Source organism: Abramis brama (assembly GCF_963993115.1).
Source record: "Abramis brama genome assembly, chromosome: 14".
Taxonomy (NCBI): Eukaryota; Metazoa; Chordata; class Actinopteri; order Cypriniformes; family Leuciscidae; genus Abramis; species Abramis brama.
In genome coordinates, this window is record NC_139976.1 from 33,338,843 (window position 1) to 33,362,477 (window position 23,635).

General features: G+C 39.5%; 1 protein-coding gene across 5 annotated transcripts in view; it reads right to left on the reverse strand.

Moving 5' to 3' along the window:
• The window catches only part of plce1 (phospholipase C, epsilon 1), a 93,199-nt gene that overhangs the window by 27,432 nt on the left and 42,132 nt on the right, over positions 1-23,635 (reverse strand). For 4 of the 5 annotated variants that reach the window (XM_084134566.1, XM_084134565.1, XM_084134564.1 and 1 more), the window contains 5 exons: positions 8,334-8,650; positions 4,626-4,771; positions 3,320-3,578; positions 2,759-2,967; positions 573-1,242 (listed from right to left, as the gene is read on the reverse strand). In XM_084134566.1, coding sequence (XP_083990692.1) covers positions 573-1,242; positions 2,759-2,967; positions 3,320-3,578; positions 4,626-4,771; positions 8,334-8,650 — 1,601 coding nt within the window. Of the gene's footprint in view, positions 1-572; positions 1,243-2,758; positions 2,968-3,319; positions 3,579-4,625; positions 4,772-8,333; positions 8,651-13,710; positions 14,002-23,635 lie in introns of those variants that run through there. The other variant, XM_084134568.1, reaches the window with a different exon arrangement.

Sequence of the window (23,635 nt, forward strand, 5' to 3'; positions counted from 1 at the left end):
GTTAGCAGAGTTATGTTAAAAGGAAACAGTGCAGGCCAATTATCGTAAAAGTGGAATGTGTTTTGTGTTGTGAGAACTTGAGTAATTCAACACAACATATGTGCAAAAATCTTTAGCTAAAAGCAGCCTACGGTAGTTTAAGCTGGTTCGGCTGGTCTATCAGCCTGGCCAAACAGGTGTTCAACTGGTTTAGCTGATCAGACAGTAGATCTGCCAGCCTGATCAGCTGACAAGTGCCCTAAACCCTTCTAAAACTGTCAAACCAGACCAGCATGACCAGTGGAAACCAACTTGGTGGCCAGCTAGTGTAAGACCAGCAGGCTGTTTTATAGACGGGTTGTAATAATTGTTACAATATTAACTGTGTTTAAGGGATAAATTAGCATAATATGAAACATTCATTCTGCTAGCTGTAATGTTTTAAATCACATTCAAACATTTTTAAAACATTAGCAAAATCCTTGCATTAAAAAAAAATCTTCCATGGTGTTGCACTTGGAATGATAGGTCTATTTGTATTGTGTTCTCACTTGGATTAATTGCATCTTCTAAATGAATAGATGTAAATGTACCTGGTACAAACTAACATACTGCTTTCGCAGCCATTGCAGTCTCTGGTCAGGAAATTTCCTGATCTTCCTGATGGCACTGAGCAGCTCCTGGAGGCCCTTGTGCAGCATGCATGCCGTGTGCTTGGGAGCCACAAAGTGCAGGAGCCTGTTGTCTGTGGTGTGAAGTCCATATAGCAGCGTGACACCATTTTCACCAGGGTTCATATTACATAGTTTGTGCTGCAGGCACACATAGTTAACATCCACTCCAGGGTGACCCATAAACACAGCCTTCACCACGTTAAGGTCCAGGAGTCCATCGGACAGTCCGCAGTGCACAGGTTGGCCCAGGAGTAAGTGGTCTGGGGATGGTGGATGTCCCATGAAGCCTCTGGCTCTTCCACCTGGGCCGCAGCTACTGTGGGGCTTGGACCAGGTGAGGAAGCAGTTATCAGGCTGTAGACGAAGGAGGCAGCGGGCGGTGAGATGGGTCTCAGGGTCATAGTGGATGACGGTTGCTCCCTGGAGAAGGAACTGGTGAATATCTGGCTGAAGTGAGAGCACGTACCAAGGGATGAGCTCTGTACCGTGGCTAAAGGGTCCATGCACCTCCTCAATGTTCTGGACATCTATGTCCTTTGCCAGCTCAAGTGGGTCCCCTTCAGAGTCTGAGAGGTCCCCTACTAGAAACCTAAAAAAAAAAATTACATGAAGCAGGTGAAGCAGACATAAAGGATAAACAGAACTCTGTCTGGAAAACTTCTCACTTTCTTGGAAGAGGTCATGCCATATTAGTCTTGTAAATGGAGTTAACAAGAGCATACAATATTGAAGAGCACTGTCTACCTATGACACACAATTTGAGGGGCCGTAATATAATACAGTATATTGCTATTAATTTAGTTAAATTGCTTTAATTTGTGCACTGTGGCAGAGCTGGCGTCTTGATCTTAAAGGCAGGGGCACAATAACACACAGGCTTCCATTTACCTGGGAGTTTACAGCAGTGACAACCGCATTCTATAAATGACAAACCCTACATTTTCAGGACTCGCGACTGCATTTTCGGAACCGGACTGGACAGGTCATACAGTGCGAGAGAGCAGCTCTACTTAGTTTATGTAAATGCTATAATTCTGTTGTTCCACAAGCACCACAGTCTACTGGCAAAGAGTTAATTTGCATATTCAACTATTTTTGACCCCTATTTTTACACAGCATACACAATGTTAAACGGTGTATCAACAAGATACATTTTGACATAAACAATTGGCAGGGAGCTCAAATAAAAAATTTCTTCAAATAAATGGCTTCTTCGCCTCAGTGTTCTAAATGAATGTTGCAATATATTCAGCATTATATATATTTTTTTAAATTGGACAGTTTGGATCATCGACTGACATATGCAAAATAGTTTTTCTCCGTTGTAGAGAAGTTTATTTTTTCTCTCAGTGGATTCATTAGATTTCCTGATTAAAAAAGAAAGAAATTACTGTCACATTTTTATCATAATAATTTAATATTTTATAATAAAATTTTAGACATTTCCAATGATTTACAGGAAAAATGAAACTGCATTTTCAAGTGCTCAACAGATATATGTTGTTTGGATTGTGATTAGTGATTTTGAGCTATACAAACAAACCGACTTAATGTTAAGCAAGAGGTGTTATGTTCCTGCAATCCGCCATTTTTGGCAAATAAAATATTTGTCTGATAACATTTCTTGTTAAGGTATGTATTTTGTGTGCCCTGTTATGGAACATTATTTGTCCTTTGTCAGTCACATGCCTGTATAAGTGATGAACTGCACTACTTGTGGTTATTTTCAGAGATGGTAACAGACATTTTATACTTGTGCTAAAATTGTGTGGCCTGTGCTACAAAACTTTCAAACTCTGTAGCACCAGTGCTATGTGCAAAAAAGTTAATGTACAGCCCTGTCCATGAGCAACAATGGCAGAAGTCAAATCACATACATTCAGCAGTTCCTCTACCAGTCAAGCAACTCTCATTAAGATTCACGAGAATGCTAGTCATTCCAGATCTCATTGGTTAACAACACAGATAACCAGTGTAAAGAAATGACCCAAACCTCTACGAAGAGTGCATGTTAAAGGTATTAAAACAAACTGTGAATGCCTCAGCATATAAGGATTGGACTAAACACATCATATATTTGCAAACAGGGTCCAAAATGAACTCACTGGTTTCTGCTCTTGTCTTTGAAGGAATGTTTGGGGCAAACGGTGATCTCTCGTGCCTTCTCCTCAGGCTCCTCGGCCTCTAAGCTTCGGTTGCAACTGCGAATTGTCTGGAGAATGTTACTGACGGTCGCCTCCTTGTCTGAGCTGTGAAGCCCATCGCTCCCGACCCTCTGCAGGAAGTTCTGCTGGCCGTTGTAGTCGGTGACAAACTGTGGAAGGTAAAGAGCACTTAACTAGAGATTCCACACAGAACACAATAACCACAATTATGGACAATACGGGAAGATTTGTGGGCTTTAAAAGCTTTCATGGGTGACTCCATAGTCACCAGAGTGACAAAATGTCTTTTTCCCAGCGGAATCATTCTAATGTGTTTTTTTTTCTAAAGCCAGGAAGCAATTCAGCAGGCACATTAAATGTTTGATCAAAAGGTAATTGCTCCAGCTAGCCAAAATCGCCTCAAGGCTATTATTGTAACTGTAAAAGACAATTAAATTTGACTGTGGTGATACAATTTCCTGTGTTAGTCATAATCACTCTTTGAAAGCACCAAATCCTCACCTCAACAGGATCATCTTGAGAATCAAAAGAGGGACGTAGTCCAATAATGCTGGCTGCGCCGTCCAGAGCCTCACTAAGTTCCTTAAGGAACACGCCACAGAAGGGCACCACTTTGCATCCTGGGATGTTGAGGGCACGGTTGACCACTTTCTTGTACTCCGATGATGATTCGTGCTGGGCCATGGCGTCCTTCAGACCACGCATGGTCTCAATATCTGCCTGGTCCATGAATTGCCACATCTTCAGCACTTTGCGAGACCTGGGGAAGAATAAGTGGTGAGCAGGGCAGTAGGGATGTAATTTGGGTGTCCTGACTGTTTATTGCTCAAGGCCTCTTAATATTTTTTTTTTTAAATGTTATTTGAAAGTTAATTTAGAGATGCAGTGTGGTGGTTACTGTACATGCTCTGACACCATAGATACTTAAGTGCAACTTGAGATATATTTTGGTTTTCAGAAGTCATACAATCTGTGTTTTAACCAATTGTCCATATCATTCCACTGTCTCTCCAACAAGTGGGTGAAAAAACTGGCTCCACCGTAAACTCAAGAGGTTGCTACATCTTTCTGTAGTGAAAATGCCATTGGAGAACTTTAATTATTAATTGATTTTAATCTTTATGGGAAGCATAAAACATTTGGCATTCTTAGTAAGTTTGATTCATACATAGACAGTTTGTGTTGTTAATTATATGATGCAGTGAGCAGTTTAGCACTGATGTAGTTTATATTACAGTTTCTAGTCTGTATTATGTTGATTATTAGGGACAAGAAAATTGATTGTCAAATTCGAATGACGTTTTAGCAAATTTTGACAGTATGAGTGGGATTAATTTGTTTGTAGATCGATCGTTAATCTAGTTAATGATTTAATGCACTGAGCACTGCTGTGGTTTATATAACAACATTCTCCAACAGCAGAATGTATGTTACTTTTAATTACTAAAGTCTAATCCCTAGTCAAATTAGAATGATATCTTAGTTTTATATCACTTGTGATTACATTTTCTAAAGATATGGCCAGACGTGCAGTCTACCAATAGCATAAGAGCGACAGCACTGGGAACGCCCACAAGCGTCTTCACATTTCAGAGACTAGTGACATACAGCGACAAAGTCGCTGGTGGCGTGAACAGCGCTTGAGGCTCATTGTTTGGCATGTTACAAATGTGCAGTCAAAAACAAATTAATGTCTCAAAAATCCTCACTTTGTTAAGCATTGTGAAATTCAAACAGAGAGGACCATTTTTTTCTTACAGGGCTATTACTTTTTTTAACCAAGTACTTTCAAGGCATCATGCCATACCTGAGACCTGCCAAGAACTCCATGACCGCATTGTAGTTGCCCATGTTCCAGGAGCACTTCGCCACATGGACGAGGTATGAGAAGACTTCTCTCTTCTCCTCCATGGACCCAGCAGTCAGAATAAGCCAGGTCACCCATGAGCTCACCTACAACACGCACAACACACACATTATAAGGCCCTGCTGACAGAAGAACAACTACAACAGTCTTGAGAAAATACTGATCCCCATTCCTTCCTTACTTCATTCACTCTCTCATGTTATTGCTGTATAATCATCATCATCATCCTCACATGTATTTGGAAGAAACACTGCAGATTGTGTAACATAAATCTCTAGTTTTAAACTAAATCTAGAGTTCAAACATGATTTAATTTACATTCAAAGAAAAATGAATTTGAGTGCAAATGTGAAGTTGAGCCCACTGGATCCTGTAACACTAACACAGATAACAAGAGTCATTGATTGGGTCTAGACCAGGGGTGCAAACTTAGGCAGTTCACTTGTTGCCTCGCTGCCTTATCAGGCAATGACTTTGTAGGCAATGTTTGCACACGAAGGTCCTCACGAAACTTTAAATTTACATTTACACAAACTGACCAACAACTAGAACTTTCAGATGCTATCTTTATTTTTTAGCTTAAGGCGAGACACTACAGGTGAATAAGGTAAAAATTTTAACTAGCAGATATCACCATGAAACTTTCCCAATTGATTACCTACATTAAGATGAGGGAAAAAATGTATTACAAGTTTTCTGTAATTAAATGTTTAAATATGCAAATTAGGCAATATCTAATTAAATATGCACTAATTTGCATATATTTTAAAAAACAATGGCTTTTGGATAAAGCCAGGTTCAAAATTATTTTTTCATTGTGTTCACATATTAGATGGGGGGAAAATTACAGCGGGATTTATGGATATCTACTTTTGTTATCCTGTAAATCAGAATATACTGTCAATAGCCTTAAAAAAATATATTTTTTGGAATAAAATGTTATATAAATCAGGCTAGGAATAACATATTTACAAATCCCTTGGTAAATGTCTTCATAATATAACTAGGTACAAGACTGGAAAGTTTGGTGTATATAGGTGCTACTGAAGTGGAGATTTCGGACTTGGATTATGAGAGAAAAGTCATTTTGAGAAAACGGGCTTTAAAGATTTATCATCAGCCAATGAGATTGCGCATTCAGCCCTTTTACTTTCACGATTGGTTGCTGATAAAAAGGAAATGACCATATTTCATATTTCGAGAGAGAGAGCTTTCCAGCGGTGCATGTGATGACAGGGAGCAGACAGAGATCGCGGAGCAGCGTGTTGATTAAGAACGCCAACTTTTGTTGAATTTATGAGAAATCTACAGACGCAAACAGACAAAGTGTAGTAAAATAAAGACCTAAATGTGTATTTCGGACTTTTTTTCACCACAAGTCAGAAAGAAGACATGTTATTGAAGACAAATATCCAAAAATCTCAAAATTGACCAGTAAAAAAAAAACGATGTTTTTGCCTGCCGTGTCTCGCCTTAACTGTCACAGAATGGAAAGCACAGGATTGTGGTATATCAAAGGCAGAGAAGCGATCTATGCTGTCTTGAAAAATCAATCAGATGAAGGCATCTCAGAAAACAGGAAGTGAAACTAACATTGGATTGGGATGTGCCTTGATGCCTTTCTACCTCAGAAGGCCAAATAGTCCTGAAGGGCTTGATTAGCTGGATCAGCTGTGTTTCATTAGGGTTGGACTGAAGCTAAACTCTGCCGGACTATGGCTTTCTAGGAAACTGTGTTTTGCACCCCTGGTCTCTAGACTATTTACATACCCCCTCATAGTTAAAGAAATAGTTTATTTAAAAATTCTGTCATTATGTATTTCCTAACACATGTTGTTCCAAATCCTGCATTGCCCTGTACCAAACTGTATTTCTGAATTTTTGAAGAATATCCTTCCCAACCTTTTCTATATAATGAACGTGGATTATGACAGTGATCCATTCAACTGCTGGGCTAATTCCAAGTCTTCTGAATTCATACAATGGGGAAAAAAATCCCATCTCCAATGTTACTTTTTTCATTTGTCAGCCAAATATGCAGAAAATGAAGTAATTTGTGGGTTGTTTCCTTGAAAAGAGTAACAATATGTGATGTTATCAAAACATTGCTCTGTCTGTTTGAACATCCTGACCAATTGCATCCTAGAAATTGCATAGCAACATGCTAAAGACTACTCAGAACACCTTAGCAACTGCACTTGCGGTGGCGAATCCTGTATGGTTAATCACCACTTACATTTTCTTTAAACACAAAGTCACAGAAAACGACCGTCTGTAGTCCTGAGCGTTCATAACAGCAATCGGTTTGAGAAAAAAATATTTATGTGATGGCCTGTTGTAGCTAAAAACACCTCACAGAACATCAGTCAGTTACATAAACAGTTGTTCTGGGGTCCGGATGGTCAGGAACGTTTTATATGAGGGGACCGGTAACACTGGAGCTCATGTCATTTTGCCAGCTTTCCACCGGACAAACTGCCGCTCTTGAGTTACTGTGCAGGCCAACCAGCCAGCGGCGAACGGACAGCAGATTTGACACATTAAAAACTTATGTAAGCGTTGCCAGAGACACTGCACCCTGGAAGGGGCTTCAAAGGTGGCTGTCGATAAAGTGTTGTGTAAGACCACAAACAACTGACCACAACAAAGACAACAAATCCTAGACTGTGTATGGACACCCAGTGGCAACACTTCAGGGATGTATTATGAGGGTTACAGCACAACCAAAATAACACATCATCACACTGCTGGGGCATGAATTAGTCCACAGGAGGCATTAAGGTAAAAGAGCGACCCAAATCAAAGGAGGAATCTTTGACTTGTTCACAAAGGATACTAGGATTAATGCTTGGTGGGATGAAGCATAGTCCTGTTATGTGATCCATTCACTTTACGCTGTGATAGTATTACATCACATCGAAGCCTGTGATCTGGTGAACTCCCTTTTACCAGGAAAGTTTCTTCTGATCAGCTAGGCAGGGGATAAAAACTTTCAAAGAACTGCACTCAACGATAAAAGGTGATTCCTTAAAGCAATGTGCTACTTGACAAGATATAAGACTGGCTTCAAAGACTGTCACAATGTGAAGTCAGTGTGAAGGTCACTTTATTGAGTTGTGAGTCTTATATAACAAGCATTGATGTCATGGCTGTAAGCATCTGCAAACCTTTATTTCACATGTTATTCTCAGTCATAACCCGTCTAGATTCCTGCTCTTACATGAAACATAACCAACTTTGAAGCTTCAACATTTGACGTTTTTTAATGTTTTAAGTCTTAGAGTTCAGCCAAAATGGCAAAAAATGCATTTCACATCCATTTTGTTTCTCAAAATCAAAACCAGCTGATCTAAAGACAAGCATGTACCTTAAAGATGACATCATTTTCTTCCAACTCTATTCAAAAAGAGAAACACAATTTTCCTCTGGCACTCTTAGTATCAAATATTTAAGACAACTGCAATAAACTCACATCTGTTTTGATAAGTAGCTGCACGTTGTGAATGTGAAAAGATCCAAGTAAAACAGGCAACAGAACAAACACTTGTGATGTCCTACTAATTTTTTTCTTTAAAAGCCAAAGCTACTTTCCTGCCCTTCCATTTCCACTTCCTTTGGTATGAATCTGCACCATTAATGAACGCTCACCTCATTGAATCTTGTGACGAGATCTTCTACTGTGTTGTGATTGTCATTCTGAGTGGGCATGATGGGGGCGGACAAGGAGGCTTTTAGGTGCGGGTGGCGTTTGTGGCACTCCGGGCTGCCCAGGTCTCGGGTGAGAAAGCTGAGGTAGTCAAGGGGAAAGACGCGACGGTACAGCTGCTGCTCCTGTTCTGTCAGGATGGTGGCGATCTCCTCTGGAAACTGGATGAGGTGCCGCAGATCGGCTAGTTCCTTACTGATGCCTGTCACGGCAGACGGGAGCATGCTGGAGTTGGCCATGGAGCTGCACAGCTGCCGTTCTGAGAGAGACATAGACAGCAGAGTTTACTGAATAATATCTTTATGGACAGGTACAGTCTCCAATTGTAAAATCACTCTCCGACCACACTGTACCACTACTTCATTTTTCTTAACATGAGAGAGGTTGCAAGCTCTAACACACTGGTGATTGACAGCAAAGAATAACAAGAAGTGCATCAACGATGTAACAGACAACTAGTTGTCGCCAGAGATTATGGTTACAAAGTACATATGAACCAGTCTTGCACTCAAAATTCAGTTGTGGTTCACTTTGGTTACAGATAGAGATGCACCGGACGACCGGCAACACGTTTTTTTGTTTTATTTTGGCCAATATCTATTCTGCCACTAGCACATAAATTGCATTGCAGTCATTTCCCAAAATGTCATTTGTGTGGATATATTATGAAGTCTGTAAACAGGATGGGACATGCTGAAGACGGACACAAAGAAGAGAACACCAATGCACCAAGCACAGCAAATACTCTACCAGCCACAGCAAGCTCAATGTTCGCGATGATCGAAATATTAGAAGAAAAATATACGTACTGAATTGGGGGTGGGGGTTTATATTAATGCATCTCTGAAAGGAACTGAAAAATATCAAGGCATTTTCTTTTCCTCTTACCTCCATTCCGTATAAAGTAGTGTTTATAAGCGCAGCGGTACCCAAAGAAACAGCTGCTGTTCCATAAGCGCCACCTACTGTCACAATTTGTATTTTCATTAAGTCCATCTGCTGTTTTGGTTTTGTGGTGACTTATGTAGCATCATTTCTCAAATCTAAAGTCAGACCATTCTGTTTTTGCTTTAAATCTTATTATACAATTATACAATCTAATTAAAATAAAAAAACAACTGCTCATGCTACTTGTGTGAAGCATCTTTGTTTGGATCATGATTAAAATGTAGTAGTTGCCTCTAATTTCAAATGGCTACAGATATTTTTTGTTTAAGGCTAGTTTGCCTGTTATAGAGCAAAAAAAAAACTAACAAATTTGCAAAGAAAAAAAAATGGCAACTGGTATCGGAGTCAGCCAATTTGCTTACGAAAAAAAAAACCGGAATGAAAAAATCATGATCGGTGCTTCACTAGTAACAGAATGCATAGCCACTCTCTTTCACAGGGGTTAAAGCAAAAAAAAATCTTTTGACTGAAAATTTTTCCTCGGCCAAACCCCATTCCACAGCCTGTCACACACCCAGTTTAAGAGCACTTTTTTATTCTTCTTGTAATTAGGAGTATAGTGAGTACATGCTTTACCTTCACAAATGAAATACTCAAAGAATATTTGCATTTAAAGAAAGGCCATTTTGAACTGCGTTTCTATTATTTTAGGGGTCGACCGATTATCGGCGCCGATATTAAGCATTTTTATGGTTATCGGTATCGGCCATTTTCAAAACCGATTTGCCGATAAAATAATTTAATTTTGAAAAGCGCTATATTTGGCTCTGACGCAGCCTCCTCTGTCGGAACTCAACACTCTGTAGACTAGACCAATGTCCCCGCCCATCTGATTTGTTTGAAGTCACGAGTCCGTGAAAACTGAAAGTTTTGCACTCTCACACCGAAAGCACTTGCTGACTGAGTTTTTCCGTGAGTGGGAATGGAAAACCCGGAGTGGACTCAGAGCGGAGTGATTACAGAACGCTTAGAGTGGAGAGAGGAACATGCTTTCGCTCCACTCCAGGCTTTGATCACATCCCCATCAGCAGGGTGAATACACCTCATCTTTCCTTAATTTAAGACCCATTCAAACTAAAATTAAGACATTTATTACACTATTCAAGAAATGTAAGCCTATTTACAGCCTTAAAACTATGAAAAGTGAATTTTAGACATAAAGACAGGCGGGAACCCTGCAATTGACAGAAATCCGTCGTAGCGACAGAGAACTTTCATAACTGCTTTCATAACCAAAGAACCAAAGAATCCCTGCTTTCATAACCAAACTGTGTATGAACAGAATGGTACTGAGGACAGGATGAACAACCAGATTCTTCTGCTGTGTACACATGGTCATTCAACTGGGATTCACCTAATGGGATTGTTTTAGTTTGCCATTTTAAAGTCACAGCCACTCCATTCCAAAATCTCTATAGCTCTATCCACAGGCAACATTTTAAGGCATCATTGGAGTGCCTTGATGCAAAGCTTGTTCCAAAATAGGAAGAAAAATTGCGCAACTTAAAGGGTATCCTAAGATACCCATTTTTGGCTATATTCTAAGGTAGCATCACATACATCCTTCAAAAATCAATCCAAGATGGTGGACAACGTAGGAGAAACACTGATTATAAATCAAATTCATTATGTATTGGAAAGTTTAGCAAAAACGTAATTGAAACTAATTAGGGCTATTTATACAAGACACAAAGTTGCATCAGGGTTTGGAACATTTCTTACATCATACACCCTTAAAATGGTATTTAAAAATTATCATGTCAACATACGTATTAATATACTTTATTGCTGCACAACAGGGTTGGTGGTAAAGCGCAGTGCAAAGGAGGAAGATAAACACAGACATATATAAACCAATCATAATACAATAAAGCTCAGTATTTACACAGTAATTAAAGAGAAGTGGAGAGTACCCGCAAAAGACAAAATAAATAACTTTGATAATGTATACTGTGTGACACTGGTCTCATCAGTGCCGTCTAGTAAAAGTGGAAGACGCCATACATGCCAGAGTTGTAAATATCCTCAATAGCCCATATACCGTGACACTGATGGACCATTTCTTAACATCAGCGGGCACGATCAACCTTCATTAAGCCTCAGTATATTTACATATCTCCACTGTTTCCTACACTCTCGCCTGAGATTGAGATCAGAAAACGGTTATGCTGGTATGGTGCTCAAGGGCAGGTCAAGCAAAAATAATATAAATACTGTGAATCATGCTTGTCTGGATAGCATCAGCTGTCAAAAGCAGTGTTTGCGGACTCCTTCGGCTCGACGCGCCACCATGGCGACCGTCAGTACAGGAGGGGCAGAGTGAGAGTGCCGTTTGATTTGTGTATCCAGTCTAAAGCCTTCTGATAGAACATGAGGGTGTGTTTCTAGTACGCACTGAGACTCAAATGCAGCATCATATCAAAACCTCATAAGAAGTTTGGAACAATCTACATTTTAGTGTTAGCATGTTGCTAAGCTAATGGCCCAATACTTTAATAAACAGAAAAAAACCTAGAACACAAATAATAGGTAAAATAGATTAAACTTTTATCAATACGGAATACAAGTATCAAGGCAGTATGCTGTACAGGTAAGCAGCTCACTAGCATAAAAATGCAACTAGCGTAAAATCCTTTGCAGTTCAGCTCAGACATGCAATTATGAACGGAATCAAACTACTTGAAAAAATAAGTGATTGACAAGATTTAATAAACCTGAGCTGTGTAGTAACATTCTTCATGTCACATAAAGAAGGGCCAATGGCCAATCATAGTATGAGTTCTTCTGAGGTGAGTTTCAAGCGCATCACGCTGTTCTCACATCCATTCGCATTCATTAGCCATCACATGCATCTGCCTTGTGTCCTTTTCTCCTCGCACATGGCATCTTTTGAAGCAAAATGGGGGGACATTAATACACCACATTAGGCTATGAATGAGCTGCCCTGATCTTTATGCATGGGCCACTCATGGTGCAGGTCTCAAAGGAGACAGGAAGCATCGCTCGTTTTGTGATCCTGCTATTGGGACACACAGAGCATCTGAGGTGCTATTCCAGCTAAAATCATCCCTGTTGATCATATGCGTATATACTAGAGCTGCACAATAAATATTGTGATTGCATTTACAGCTACTGCAATAAACAAGTAGTGAAGTGTTGAATAAAGCATTGCATTTATGTGCAATCCCATTTTTGTTTTCGTTGTAATTATCCAGGCCTGTAGCTCATGTTTATGTTTCAAGGCCTATGCAAACACATTCTGTAATATGCAATTAACAGAAAAAGCAGATATCTAAGAATTTATTTAGACGTGATGCTGATACAACACATTAATCAGTCTAAGATCAGTCAAGAGCTTTAGGAGAAAGGACCCTTTGTCTTGGACAGAAACAGTCTGGGTTATGCATGTTTGATTTATGACCAGTGAGTTTGACTTGCAATAACATCCCTAGCATCCCATCTCCTAAGGAGAATAAATCATTAATAGACAGTGCTTCTGCAAAATAACTAACCTGTAACTGCCTATAGGTGGACAGAAGTCCTATCTATCTATCTATCTATCTATCTATAAATAAATAAATAAATAAATAAATAATGCAACTGTAGCATTAATAATAGACCAAATCATCTTAATGCATGTGATTCAAGTGAATCAATCCTGTATATACTGTAAAGTGCTTCCTATACCAAATGTTAACAGGTAGATTTACATTATTCATTGAATAAATGCACATATACAACCTCCAGAAATGTGATTGAATGAGTGAGAATTCAGAATAACCTTGAACAGTACAGTACATTCCATTTTTGTCTAACAAATGAGTGAAAGCCTCCAGAATATTATGATGAAGAAAAATAGAAATGTCTTTCAAAACCACCTGTGGAAGTACCATCAAACTATACACTCATTTTAATTAATCTATCCCTCAGTTTAGTATTAAGCTTGGTTTGGTATTTTAAATTAGGTTCAAGGCAGTAAAAAAAAAGACCTTTTACTAATCATGTATTCATTATTAGCAAAAGGAGAGGGCTGAACAGCAAAAAATAAAAAAAATTGATTACTGTTGATTACTGTATACCTGACATAAAATATTACTTTTCACAGTATTACTATTACTATACACACTATTACTAACCACAACAGGATTTTTTTAGGAGTCTGCTTGTCTCATTGACTAAAAACCCTTTGTCTGCTAAGGTAAAGTACATGGTTAACTCTCTACGGACCGAAAAAAAACCCCACAACACATTAGTCCTTGACACCAGGCACTAGCCACCAGAACAGCACCATTGATACGATATTGAAAATAACTCCCCAAGTGACAGCACTGCCTGTTGTTGTGTGTATGGTAGAGTTGAAGAGTCACTTACTGAGTAGCATGTAGTCCATCCTCTGCGAATGGGAGTGTGTCATGGTTGTGGTCGTAGCGGCAGGCGGCTCACTGACTCCCTGCTTCACGCCACAGCGGCGAGAAGTGCTTAGCCACATTTCAACTCAGCCTGACTGCAGCTGCCAACCCTCTACTACCACAAATCTGACTCGCTGCATATCTCGCTTGTTCACACAGACACACACACACACACACACACAGACACACACACACACACACACACACACACACACACACACTCTGTTTGGTCACTCTTACTCCCCTCCCTCTCTCTCTTTTGCTCTCTCCCTCACATACACTCACTCTCATGCACTTACTCTCTCCATTGGCTGCTCCTTCCAGGCAGGTCATGTTACTCATAGATGAAAGCAACACATAGTGTTAAGTGGAGGGCAGAGAAATTGAGCACCCAAACATGCTCTGATCACCAGTCGGCGGTTGACTTGGGTAAGAGTCCAGTGAAAATTTGATAGGCAAACAATGACTATATAAGCATTTGTGTCATAAATTTGGATATGGGACTTTAGGGATGTGCTTGAACGTGAATGTTTCCATCATTAACCTTCCCAGCACATACTGAAAGAGAACAAGAACAAGAGATCGAAGAACAAGAACTCGTATGGTTTTATGGTCCATATGCAAGCTCTATTAAGCACAGACAAAAGATTTCCGGTAGATCCATGGATCGCATTTATAAACTAAAGCCATTCAATTTTATCAATGTTATCCCTTAAGATGTACAAGTCATAGTTTAGTCCATACTTTCTCTGTAGGAAAGACCTCTTACACAACTTCTATAACTTTTGTTAGTTAACCTAGCCTCTCATGTCTTTCCAAACCCGGATTTTGAAGAATGCTCATGTAGTGCTTTCCTATACAATGAAAGCAAACCGTGAACTAGGGAAGTCAAGCTCCAATAATGGACAAAAGAGTATAATTAAAGTGGCATAAAATTTGCACAGAAAAAAATCATGCACTATATTCCAAGTCTTCTGAAGCATACAAAAGATTTTTGACAGTCATTATTCACTCTCCCCCACCACTGACTACGACTATGGCACTATGACTCCAAATGTTGTTGGTTCTTATGTGCCGAAACCAAAGTTTGAAGTGCGATTGAGAGCGATTTTGGTCTTTTCAGCAAAAATATTTGTTCATCAAACAAAAAATTTAGGGTTTCAGTAGACTTGATATTAAGAGCGCATGTCCAGAATGGACAACTTTTATGGTGGTTTTTGGAGTTTGAAAGCCCCTTTTAACCATCTAATTTTATTAAGCAGCATGAACATTCTGTAAAATTCCTCATAATATTCTCAGTTCTACAGAAAAGCCATAGAGGTTTGAAACTACATAAGGCTTTAGTAATGGCAATTTTCATTTATTTCATTTCTAAGTTCTAAATACAAATATATATATGTATCATTTGATGATCTTTCATTTCCTGCATATGCATTCATAACACAAAACACGTCATAAACACACTGCCCGAAATTTCAGTGCTGTTTAAACACATCCTGACTGTCTAACACAACCTAGGCTATGCGCAATGCCTCACCTCGAGTGGTAAAGGTCTCAGAGTTTGCATTTTTCCTGTGAGCACAGAGCCGCCTCTCATTCAGTGTGTTCTCCTGACCTGACCCGGCCGACACTATTCCTGTCTACCTCCATTTATCACCACTGAAATTCTGATTGTGTGCTTCCATATTGTTTTTGTGTATCCCAATTCTACCACACCACTCTTTATTTTATAATTCTCCAAAAATGAATGTCCCTCTATAATAAAAACCTGCTGGAAATGGAGAAAATCACCCGTTTGCTCCCAAACAAAAGACGTTCTGGAGTGAACCTGACCCTCTGTGGATGAAGTTAATAAAAACCTTTGCTGTTGCATAAATGAGAGACGAATCATAGAGATGGATCCTTTGCAATGACACTAAAGCCTTAGACTTCAAATAGAACCAAATCCAATGGCTCCTGGATCACATGACACAAAAACTACAGCCACTGAAACCTGCTGGAAGAGCCATTTTTATGGATAACCACCACAGACATTTTCAGATTAGTATTCAATCAGTATAAATCGTTCTTAAAATTATTATTTACCTTCAGTCTTCCCAAATCTTGAATGTTTGTTAGATCCTGGTGTAGAGATATTCAGATCCCTTGGGATCAAACCTTCCAATGCAAATTTAAGGGGTTTATGTAAGCCATTTTATAGTCCACCGGGCTAAAATTGTCTGTAAATTTGATCGCTGAAATCACTCTTCAACAAGCTCAGGCCTTTTGCTGCGTAATCATGTCAGTAGTGATTTTATCTTTAGAAATGCTAGAAATGCTAGAAATATGTTTTTATGTACAAAAATGCTCAAAGCTTTGGGTCAGTAAGATTCAGCTTTTTGCATTAGAATGGCAAAAAAAAAAAAAAAAAGGAAAAATGACAATATAGCCTATAAAACAGATTTCAGGTGCACAACGTTGCCATCTCCTATGCCATCTGCATGGGGTAAAAAATTAACCACGTGCACCATGGCCTCATAAGTTCATTCCCCCAAAACAACAATATTTCACTGCCCGACCCAACAAAATGGTCTACAAATACAGATTGTAACCAACTTTGCTGCTCAAAAGAGCTAATAAAGCTCAGCACACAATGACATTTTTGGTGTCACTTAATTTGCAGAACATCTTTACCTCTCACTATGTTTTAAAAGCCCAAAAATGGTGAGAATGTCCATTGAGAGGGGCCAGATTGCATTTTGGCCCAGATGCCTGAACTTCCCATAGCTTGCGAGAGAAAAATAATGCTTGTGTATTTAATTATAAGTCCATGAATACCAGGGTCACTGACTCATGGTCCCACACAGACGTCATGTCAACTGGAATTAGTCCAGAGCGCCAGTGCGTTCAAATCATCAAGGATCGTTTTACACCGACATGTCTCATGAAGGGCTTGAAGGTTACACCACACATGGATGAGCGCCAGGTGATAAGCTAATGCGGCCAAAATCGAATTAAAGGGAGAGCACTGTCTGACTTTTTGCAAATCAGAGCAGGCGTTTGAAGTGCGCTGTTTGAATAGGTTGGCGAGCCAGAGTGAAAGAGGCGAGGGTTGAGGAAGTCAGAGACAGACGCCTTTCTCCCCCGCATCGGTCACGTTACACAGTCCTCGATGGAGGAGAGATGATTTTCATTAGTTCATAACCTGTTTCTGCGGCGCCTGTAAGAGGCCTCCTCATAAATCATCTTTTAGCAAGCAGAACTGCTGTGTTCTCTTCAGAATAAAAGACTAACACTCTGAAACCACACAACAATAAAGCAAATTCATAATTATGCTCAAAAGAAGATTATATGAATTATCTTAAAAGAAAACCAATTATTCTCATGCAGAAAATATGATCTCACTGTTATTGTATTGTCAATTACTCCATAATTGTGGTGGTTGTGACAAAGTTTCAGACTAAGACTAGGTTCTACAATCAATGCTGAAAATCAGTCCAGAACGATTAATAAATACAAATGCATTACTTTGAATGCCGAACATTTCTTTAAAAAGGTGAAGTAGCTTGTGAATGATCATTGTGAGCTGATGAAAAATCATGGCTTCTTCTAGTGTCACAAGTCAACACTGGTGGGCTCGATCTGGGGAAACAATGTAAGTGATCTCTAGGGAGTGATATCCCAAACAAACCAAATCTTGGATAATTATGTCCAGAGAAACCACAAAGACAATGAAGATACAAAGAAAATTACAGCCTTTGAGCAATAGAAATAAAAATAAATTAAAAAAACATCCACATGAATATAAAAAAACATCCATGTGAGTAAAAAGACCCTCAAAGTTGTTTCTATTTTATCTGTTCAACCTGCATAAAAAGTATTGTTTTGTATTAACTGTGGTTGTGTAGCATGCATAAATTAGTGTCAGCTTCAGACAGATGCAAGCTGCTAGAATTGTCAGGTTAATGCTGGTACTCAAGAGTTTAGATGAGGTACCACATAGCATGCAAATACAGTATGCATGGGCAACTGTATATTCAGTGTACCCACAGTATATCCATAAAATATAAATTACATTAATATGTACATTATACACTCACCTAAAGGATTATTAGGAACACCTGTTCAATTTCTCATTAATCAAATCAAATCAAATCAAGTATATTTGTATAGCGCTTTTCACAATACAGATTGTATCAAAGCAGCTTCACAGTATTAAAATAAAATAATACAACAAAGTTTGTTTCTAGTGGAATTTATTGATTGATAGAATAAAATTAAATATCCCCAAAATATCCCCAACTGAGCAAGCCAAAGGCAACAGTGGCAAGGAACCGAAAAAACTCCATCAAGCGGCCTAATGGTGTCCTAAAACTCCATCAGGTGACCTAATGGAGAAAAAAAAAACCTTGGGAGAACCCAGGCTCAGTCGGGGGCCAGTTCTCCTCTGGCATTTATGAACTAGAGGCCGGATTGTAGTTTGAAACTGTGAGATTAACAATATTATATGAATGCCTGGCTGAAAAGATGCGTCTTTAATCTAGTTTTAAACTGGGAGAGTGAGTCCGAGCAACGAACAGTATCAGGAAGGCTATTCCAGAGTTTTGGAGCCAAATGTGAAAATGCTCTCCCTCCTTTGGTTGATCTGGATATCCTAGGTATGACCAAAAGCCTTGAATTTATTGATCTTAAAGAGCGCGATGGATTATAGGGTGATAGAAGATCCGCTAAATAGACTGGAGCTAAGCCGTTTAGGGCTTTATAAGTCAGTAGCAATACCTTATAATTAATACGGAACTTTATAGGTAGCCAATGTAGTGATGATAAAATCGGTGTTATATGATCATATTTTCTTGATCTAGTAAGAACTCTAGCGGCTGCATTTTGGACTAACTGTAGCTTGTTTATTGAGGATGCAGGACAACCGGCTAATAAAGCATTACAGTAATCTAGTCTCGAGGTCATGAATGCATGAACTAACTTTTCTGCATCAGAAACTGATAGCATATTACGTAGCTTAGCAATGTTTCTAAGGTGGAAAAAGGCTGTTTTTGTAACATACGAAATATGATTTTCAAAAGACAGGTTACAATCGAGTATAACACCCAGGTCTTTTACTGTAGAGGATAAAGTAACAGGACATCCTACGATGTCAAAGTTGTATTGTGAGAGGTTCTGTGGGCGGTTTTTTGAACCGATAAGTATTGCCTCTGTCTTGTCTGGATTTAATAATAGAAAATTACGCGTCATCCAATATTTTATATCTTTAACACACTCTGTCAATTTGGATAATTTAGCGTTTTCATCCGGCCGTGATGAAATATATATTTGAGTGTCATCAGCATAACAATGGACACTAATTCCATGTTTCCTTATAATATTTCCAAGTGGCAGCATATATATTGAGAATAACAGAGGGCCCAACACAGATCCCTGCGGCACTCCATAGTTTACTGGAATTATGATCTGGAATTATGATTTTTCTCCATTTAAATAGACAAAATGGTAGCGGTCTGATAAGTATGATCTAAACCAGCTTAATGCTTGTCCTTGAACACCAGTATAATTTTGTAGTCGATCTAAGAGTATTGTATGATCTATAGTATCGAACGCAGCACTTAGATCAAGTAAAACTAGTATTGAGATGCAGCCTTGGTCAGAAGCTAAGAGTAAATCATTTGTGATTTTAACGAGCGCAGTTTCAGTGCTATGATGCGGCCTGAATCCTGACTGAAACTTTTCATAGATATCATTTTCTTGCAAGAAAGAGCCCAGTTGAGTGGACACAACTTTTTCTAGTATTTTAGACATAAAAGGTAGATTTGAAATGGGTCTATAATTTGCTAGATTATGCGGGTCTAATTGTGGTTTCTTAATGAGAGGTTTTATTACTGCCAGTTTAAATGTTCTTGGAACATGACCTAAAGATAAAGATGAGTTAATAATATTGAGGAGAGGCTCTTCCACTACAGGCAACACTTCCTTCAGTAGTTTAGTTGGTATAGGATCTAATAAACATGTTGTTGTTTTAGATGAAGTGATAAGTTTATTTAACTCTTTTTGTTCTATAGTTGTAAAGCACTGTAATTGTTCTTGCGGGGGGAAAATTGAGGCTGAATTATAAGGTGCGATTGAGGATTGAACGTTTACAATTGTGGTTCTGATGTTTTCTATTTTCTCAGTGAAGAAGTTCATGAAATCATTACTACTAAACTGTAACGGGATATTTTGTTCGGGTGACGTCTGTTTATTTGTTAGTCTAGCCACGGTGTTAAATAAAAACCTAGGATTGTTTTGGTTGTTTTCTATTAGTTTGCGGAGATGCTCAGCCCTGGCCGCTTTTAGGGCCTTTTTATAACGTGACATACTGTCTTTCCACGCGATTCTAAAGACCTCTAAATTAGTTTGTTTCCATTTACGCTCTAAATTACGGGTTTCTCTCTTTAGAACATGCGTAGTATTATTGTACCATGGTGCTTTAATTTTCTCTGTGACCTTTTTTAATCTAACGGGTGCAACAACATCCAATGTTCTAGAGAGAATGGTGCTCATAGTGCTAGTTAGTTCTTCTAGTTCATCTGTTTGTTTGGGTTCAGGCAGCAGCTGAGACAGATCAGACAAGCAACTCGAGAAATTATCTATGGTGGATGGAAGGATTGTTCTGCCTGGTCGAAAACGCGGCGCCGCATGACATATTACAGCAGTACGTAATATGCAAGTTACCAAGTAATGGTCAGTGACATCATCACTTTGTGGAATGATATCTATATCGGTTGGATCGGTTCCATATGATATAATTAAATCGAGTGTGTGATTAAGACGATGAGTTGGTCCGGTGACGTTTTGTTTGACCCCAAAGGAATTTAATAAATCTATAAACGCAGCCCCTAACGCATCATTTGGATTATCTACGTGTATGTTAAAATCTCCAACAATTAATGCTTTATCTACATTGACCAATAGATCTGAGAGAAAATCTGCAAACTCTTTTAGGAAATCAGCGTAAGGCCCAGGCGGTCTATATACGGTAGCCAAGGCTAGAGATAATATGGATTTTTTTCTAACATCTAAGAGCGTAACATTTAGTACAAGTATTTCAAACGAAATAAACTTATAACCCGTTTTCTGAGTAACATTGAGAATATCTCTATAGACCGCTGCAACACCGCCGCCACGACCAATCAGACGGGGTTCGTGCTTATAGGAGTATCCTGCTGGAGTAGACTCATTTAGACCGAAATAATCATTAGGTTTAAGCCAAGTTTCAGTAAGGCAAAGCACATCGAAGCTATTATCCGTGACTATTTAATTTACAATAACTGCCTTAGGTGTGAGTGATCTAATGTTTAGAAGACCTAGCTTTAGAAATTGTTTTTGGTTACTAATAGCAACATTTTCTGGTTTAATAACAATTAGATTTTTTCTAGATCCTGCAGTAGATTTATTATTTGATCTCACTAAACGAGGAATAGACACAGTTTCTATGCAATGTTCTACACTATTTATATCAGTTAATTTGGTGCAGCAGAGACTATGATTTGAACTTTTGGTTACTAGTCAAAAGGTATTTAACATTTTGGAGATGTTATCTGACAGAAGATCCGATCCGAATCTGCTTGGGTGTAAGCCATCAGCACGGTAAAGCCTAGGACGCTCCCAAAACAGATTCCAATTATTTACAAAGAGCAGTTTCTGCTCATTGCACCATGACATTAACCATTCATTTAGCGCGAATAATCTACTAAACTTTTCATGACCTAGTCGGTACGTGGGAAGCGGTCCTGACACAATGATCGTTATATCAGGCGATATGCTGCGTACCGTATCGATCAGATTCCTGAAGTCTTTCTTCAGAACCTCTGTCTGTCGCAGCCTGATGTCGGCCCCTCCCGCGTGCAGGACCACAGTTCCGACGCGCTCGTTCAGAATCTCGGGAACGTGAGCAGCGATTTCAGAAACACGAGCACCAGGAAAGCAGTGACTATGCACCTTACTTTTATTTAACGTAGCTTGTACGTGTCGAACGATGGAATCACCGATGATCACAGCATCGCGTTCTGTTTCGCGAAGAGGGGAGAAGCGGTTTTGTGTGGATATCTCGAAAACCGGGAGGGTCGGAGAGAGTTTTCTTGGTCTAGACCTGACTCGCGTCTTCCGCTGCGGAAATATCCAGGCTTCGTGGTGGCATGTTGGAGCCGGCGTAAACGAGACCATAGCTGATCGCGGCCTCGACGCTCGTGACCGATGCTGAGTAACGCACGGAGTAGACGAGGTCGGAGTCAGCGGGTTAGTAACGTTGATCACTGATTTGTGTGCATCGGCGCATGATGTTTCAAGAGCTAACCGCCGGTCTATCAGCTCGGCTTTTCTCACTAAAAGGTCGTGGATCTGTTTCTCAACAGCTTCCAGCTCAGACTGCAACGCGTGTAGCTCAAATGTGTCCTCACCTGCACCAAAAGTTAGACTACTTACATCTGATATATTCGCCATTTTAACAGATGGACAGAAAGTTAAGTTAGCAACTACGCTACCAGTGATGCTATCAATATTAATACTAATTACTAATCATTAATGCAATTATCTAATCAACCAATCACATGGCAGTTGCTTCAATGCATTTAGGGGTGTGGTCCTGGTCAAGACAACCTCCTGAACTCCAAACTGAATGTCAGAATGGGAAAGAAAGGTGATTTAAGCAATTTTGAGCGTGGCATGGTTGTTGGTGCCAGACGGGCCGGTCTGAGTATTTCACAATCTGCTCAGTTACTGGGATTTTCACGCACAACCATTTCTAGGGTTTACAAAGAATGGTGTGAAAAGGGAAAAACATCCAGTATGCGGCAGTCCTGTGGGCGAAAATGCCTTGTTGATGTTGATGCTAGAGGTCAGAGGAGAATGGGCCGACTGATTCAAGCTGATAGAAGAGCAACTTTGACTGAAATAAACACTCGTTACAACCGAGGTATGCAGCAAAGCATTTGTGAAGCCACAACACGCACAACCTTGAGGCGGATGGGCTACAACAGCAGAAGACCCCACCGGGTACCACTCATCTCCACTACAAATAGGAAAAAGAGGCTACAATTTGCACGAGCTCACCAAAATTGGACAGTTGAAGACTGGAAAAATGTTGCCTGGTCTGATGAGTCTCGATTTCTGTTGAGACATTCAGATGGTAGAGTCAGAATTTGTCGTAAACAGAATGAGAACATGGATCCATCATGCCTTGTTACCACTGTGCAGGCTGGTGGTGGTGGTGTAATGGTGTGGGGGATGTTTTCTTGGCACACTTTAGGCCCCTTAGTGCCAATTGGGCATCGTTTAAATGCCACGGCCTACCTGAGCATTGTTTCTGACCATGTCCATCCCTTTATGACCACCATGTACCCATCCTCTGATGGCTACTTCCAGCAGGATAATGCACCATGTCACAAAGCTCGAATCATTTCAAATTGGTTTCTTGAACATGACAATGAGTTCACTGTACTAAAATGGCCCCCACAGTCACCAGATCTCAACCCAATAGAGCATCTTTGGGATGTGGTGGAACGGGAGCTTCGTGCCCTGGATGTGCATCCCACAAATCTCCATCAACTGCAAGATGCTATCCTATCAATATGGGCCAACATTTCTAAAGAATGCTTTCAGCACCTTGTTGAATCAATGCCACGTAGAATTAAGGCAGTTCTGAAGGCGAAAGGGGGTCAAACACAGTATTAGTATGGTGTTCCTAATAATCCTTTAGGTGAGTGTACATTGGCATGGACACAAATTCAGTGTCTAGAGACATTTCATGCTAATTTATGTGGTTGTGTCAATATGATTTTTGCCATTGGCTGCCACTTTGTTGCATGTGAATTTATTATTGTGGCTTTGTAAGATTTGAATTAGCATACATAAAAATGTAT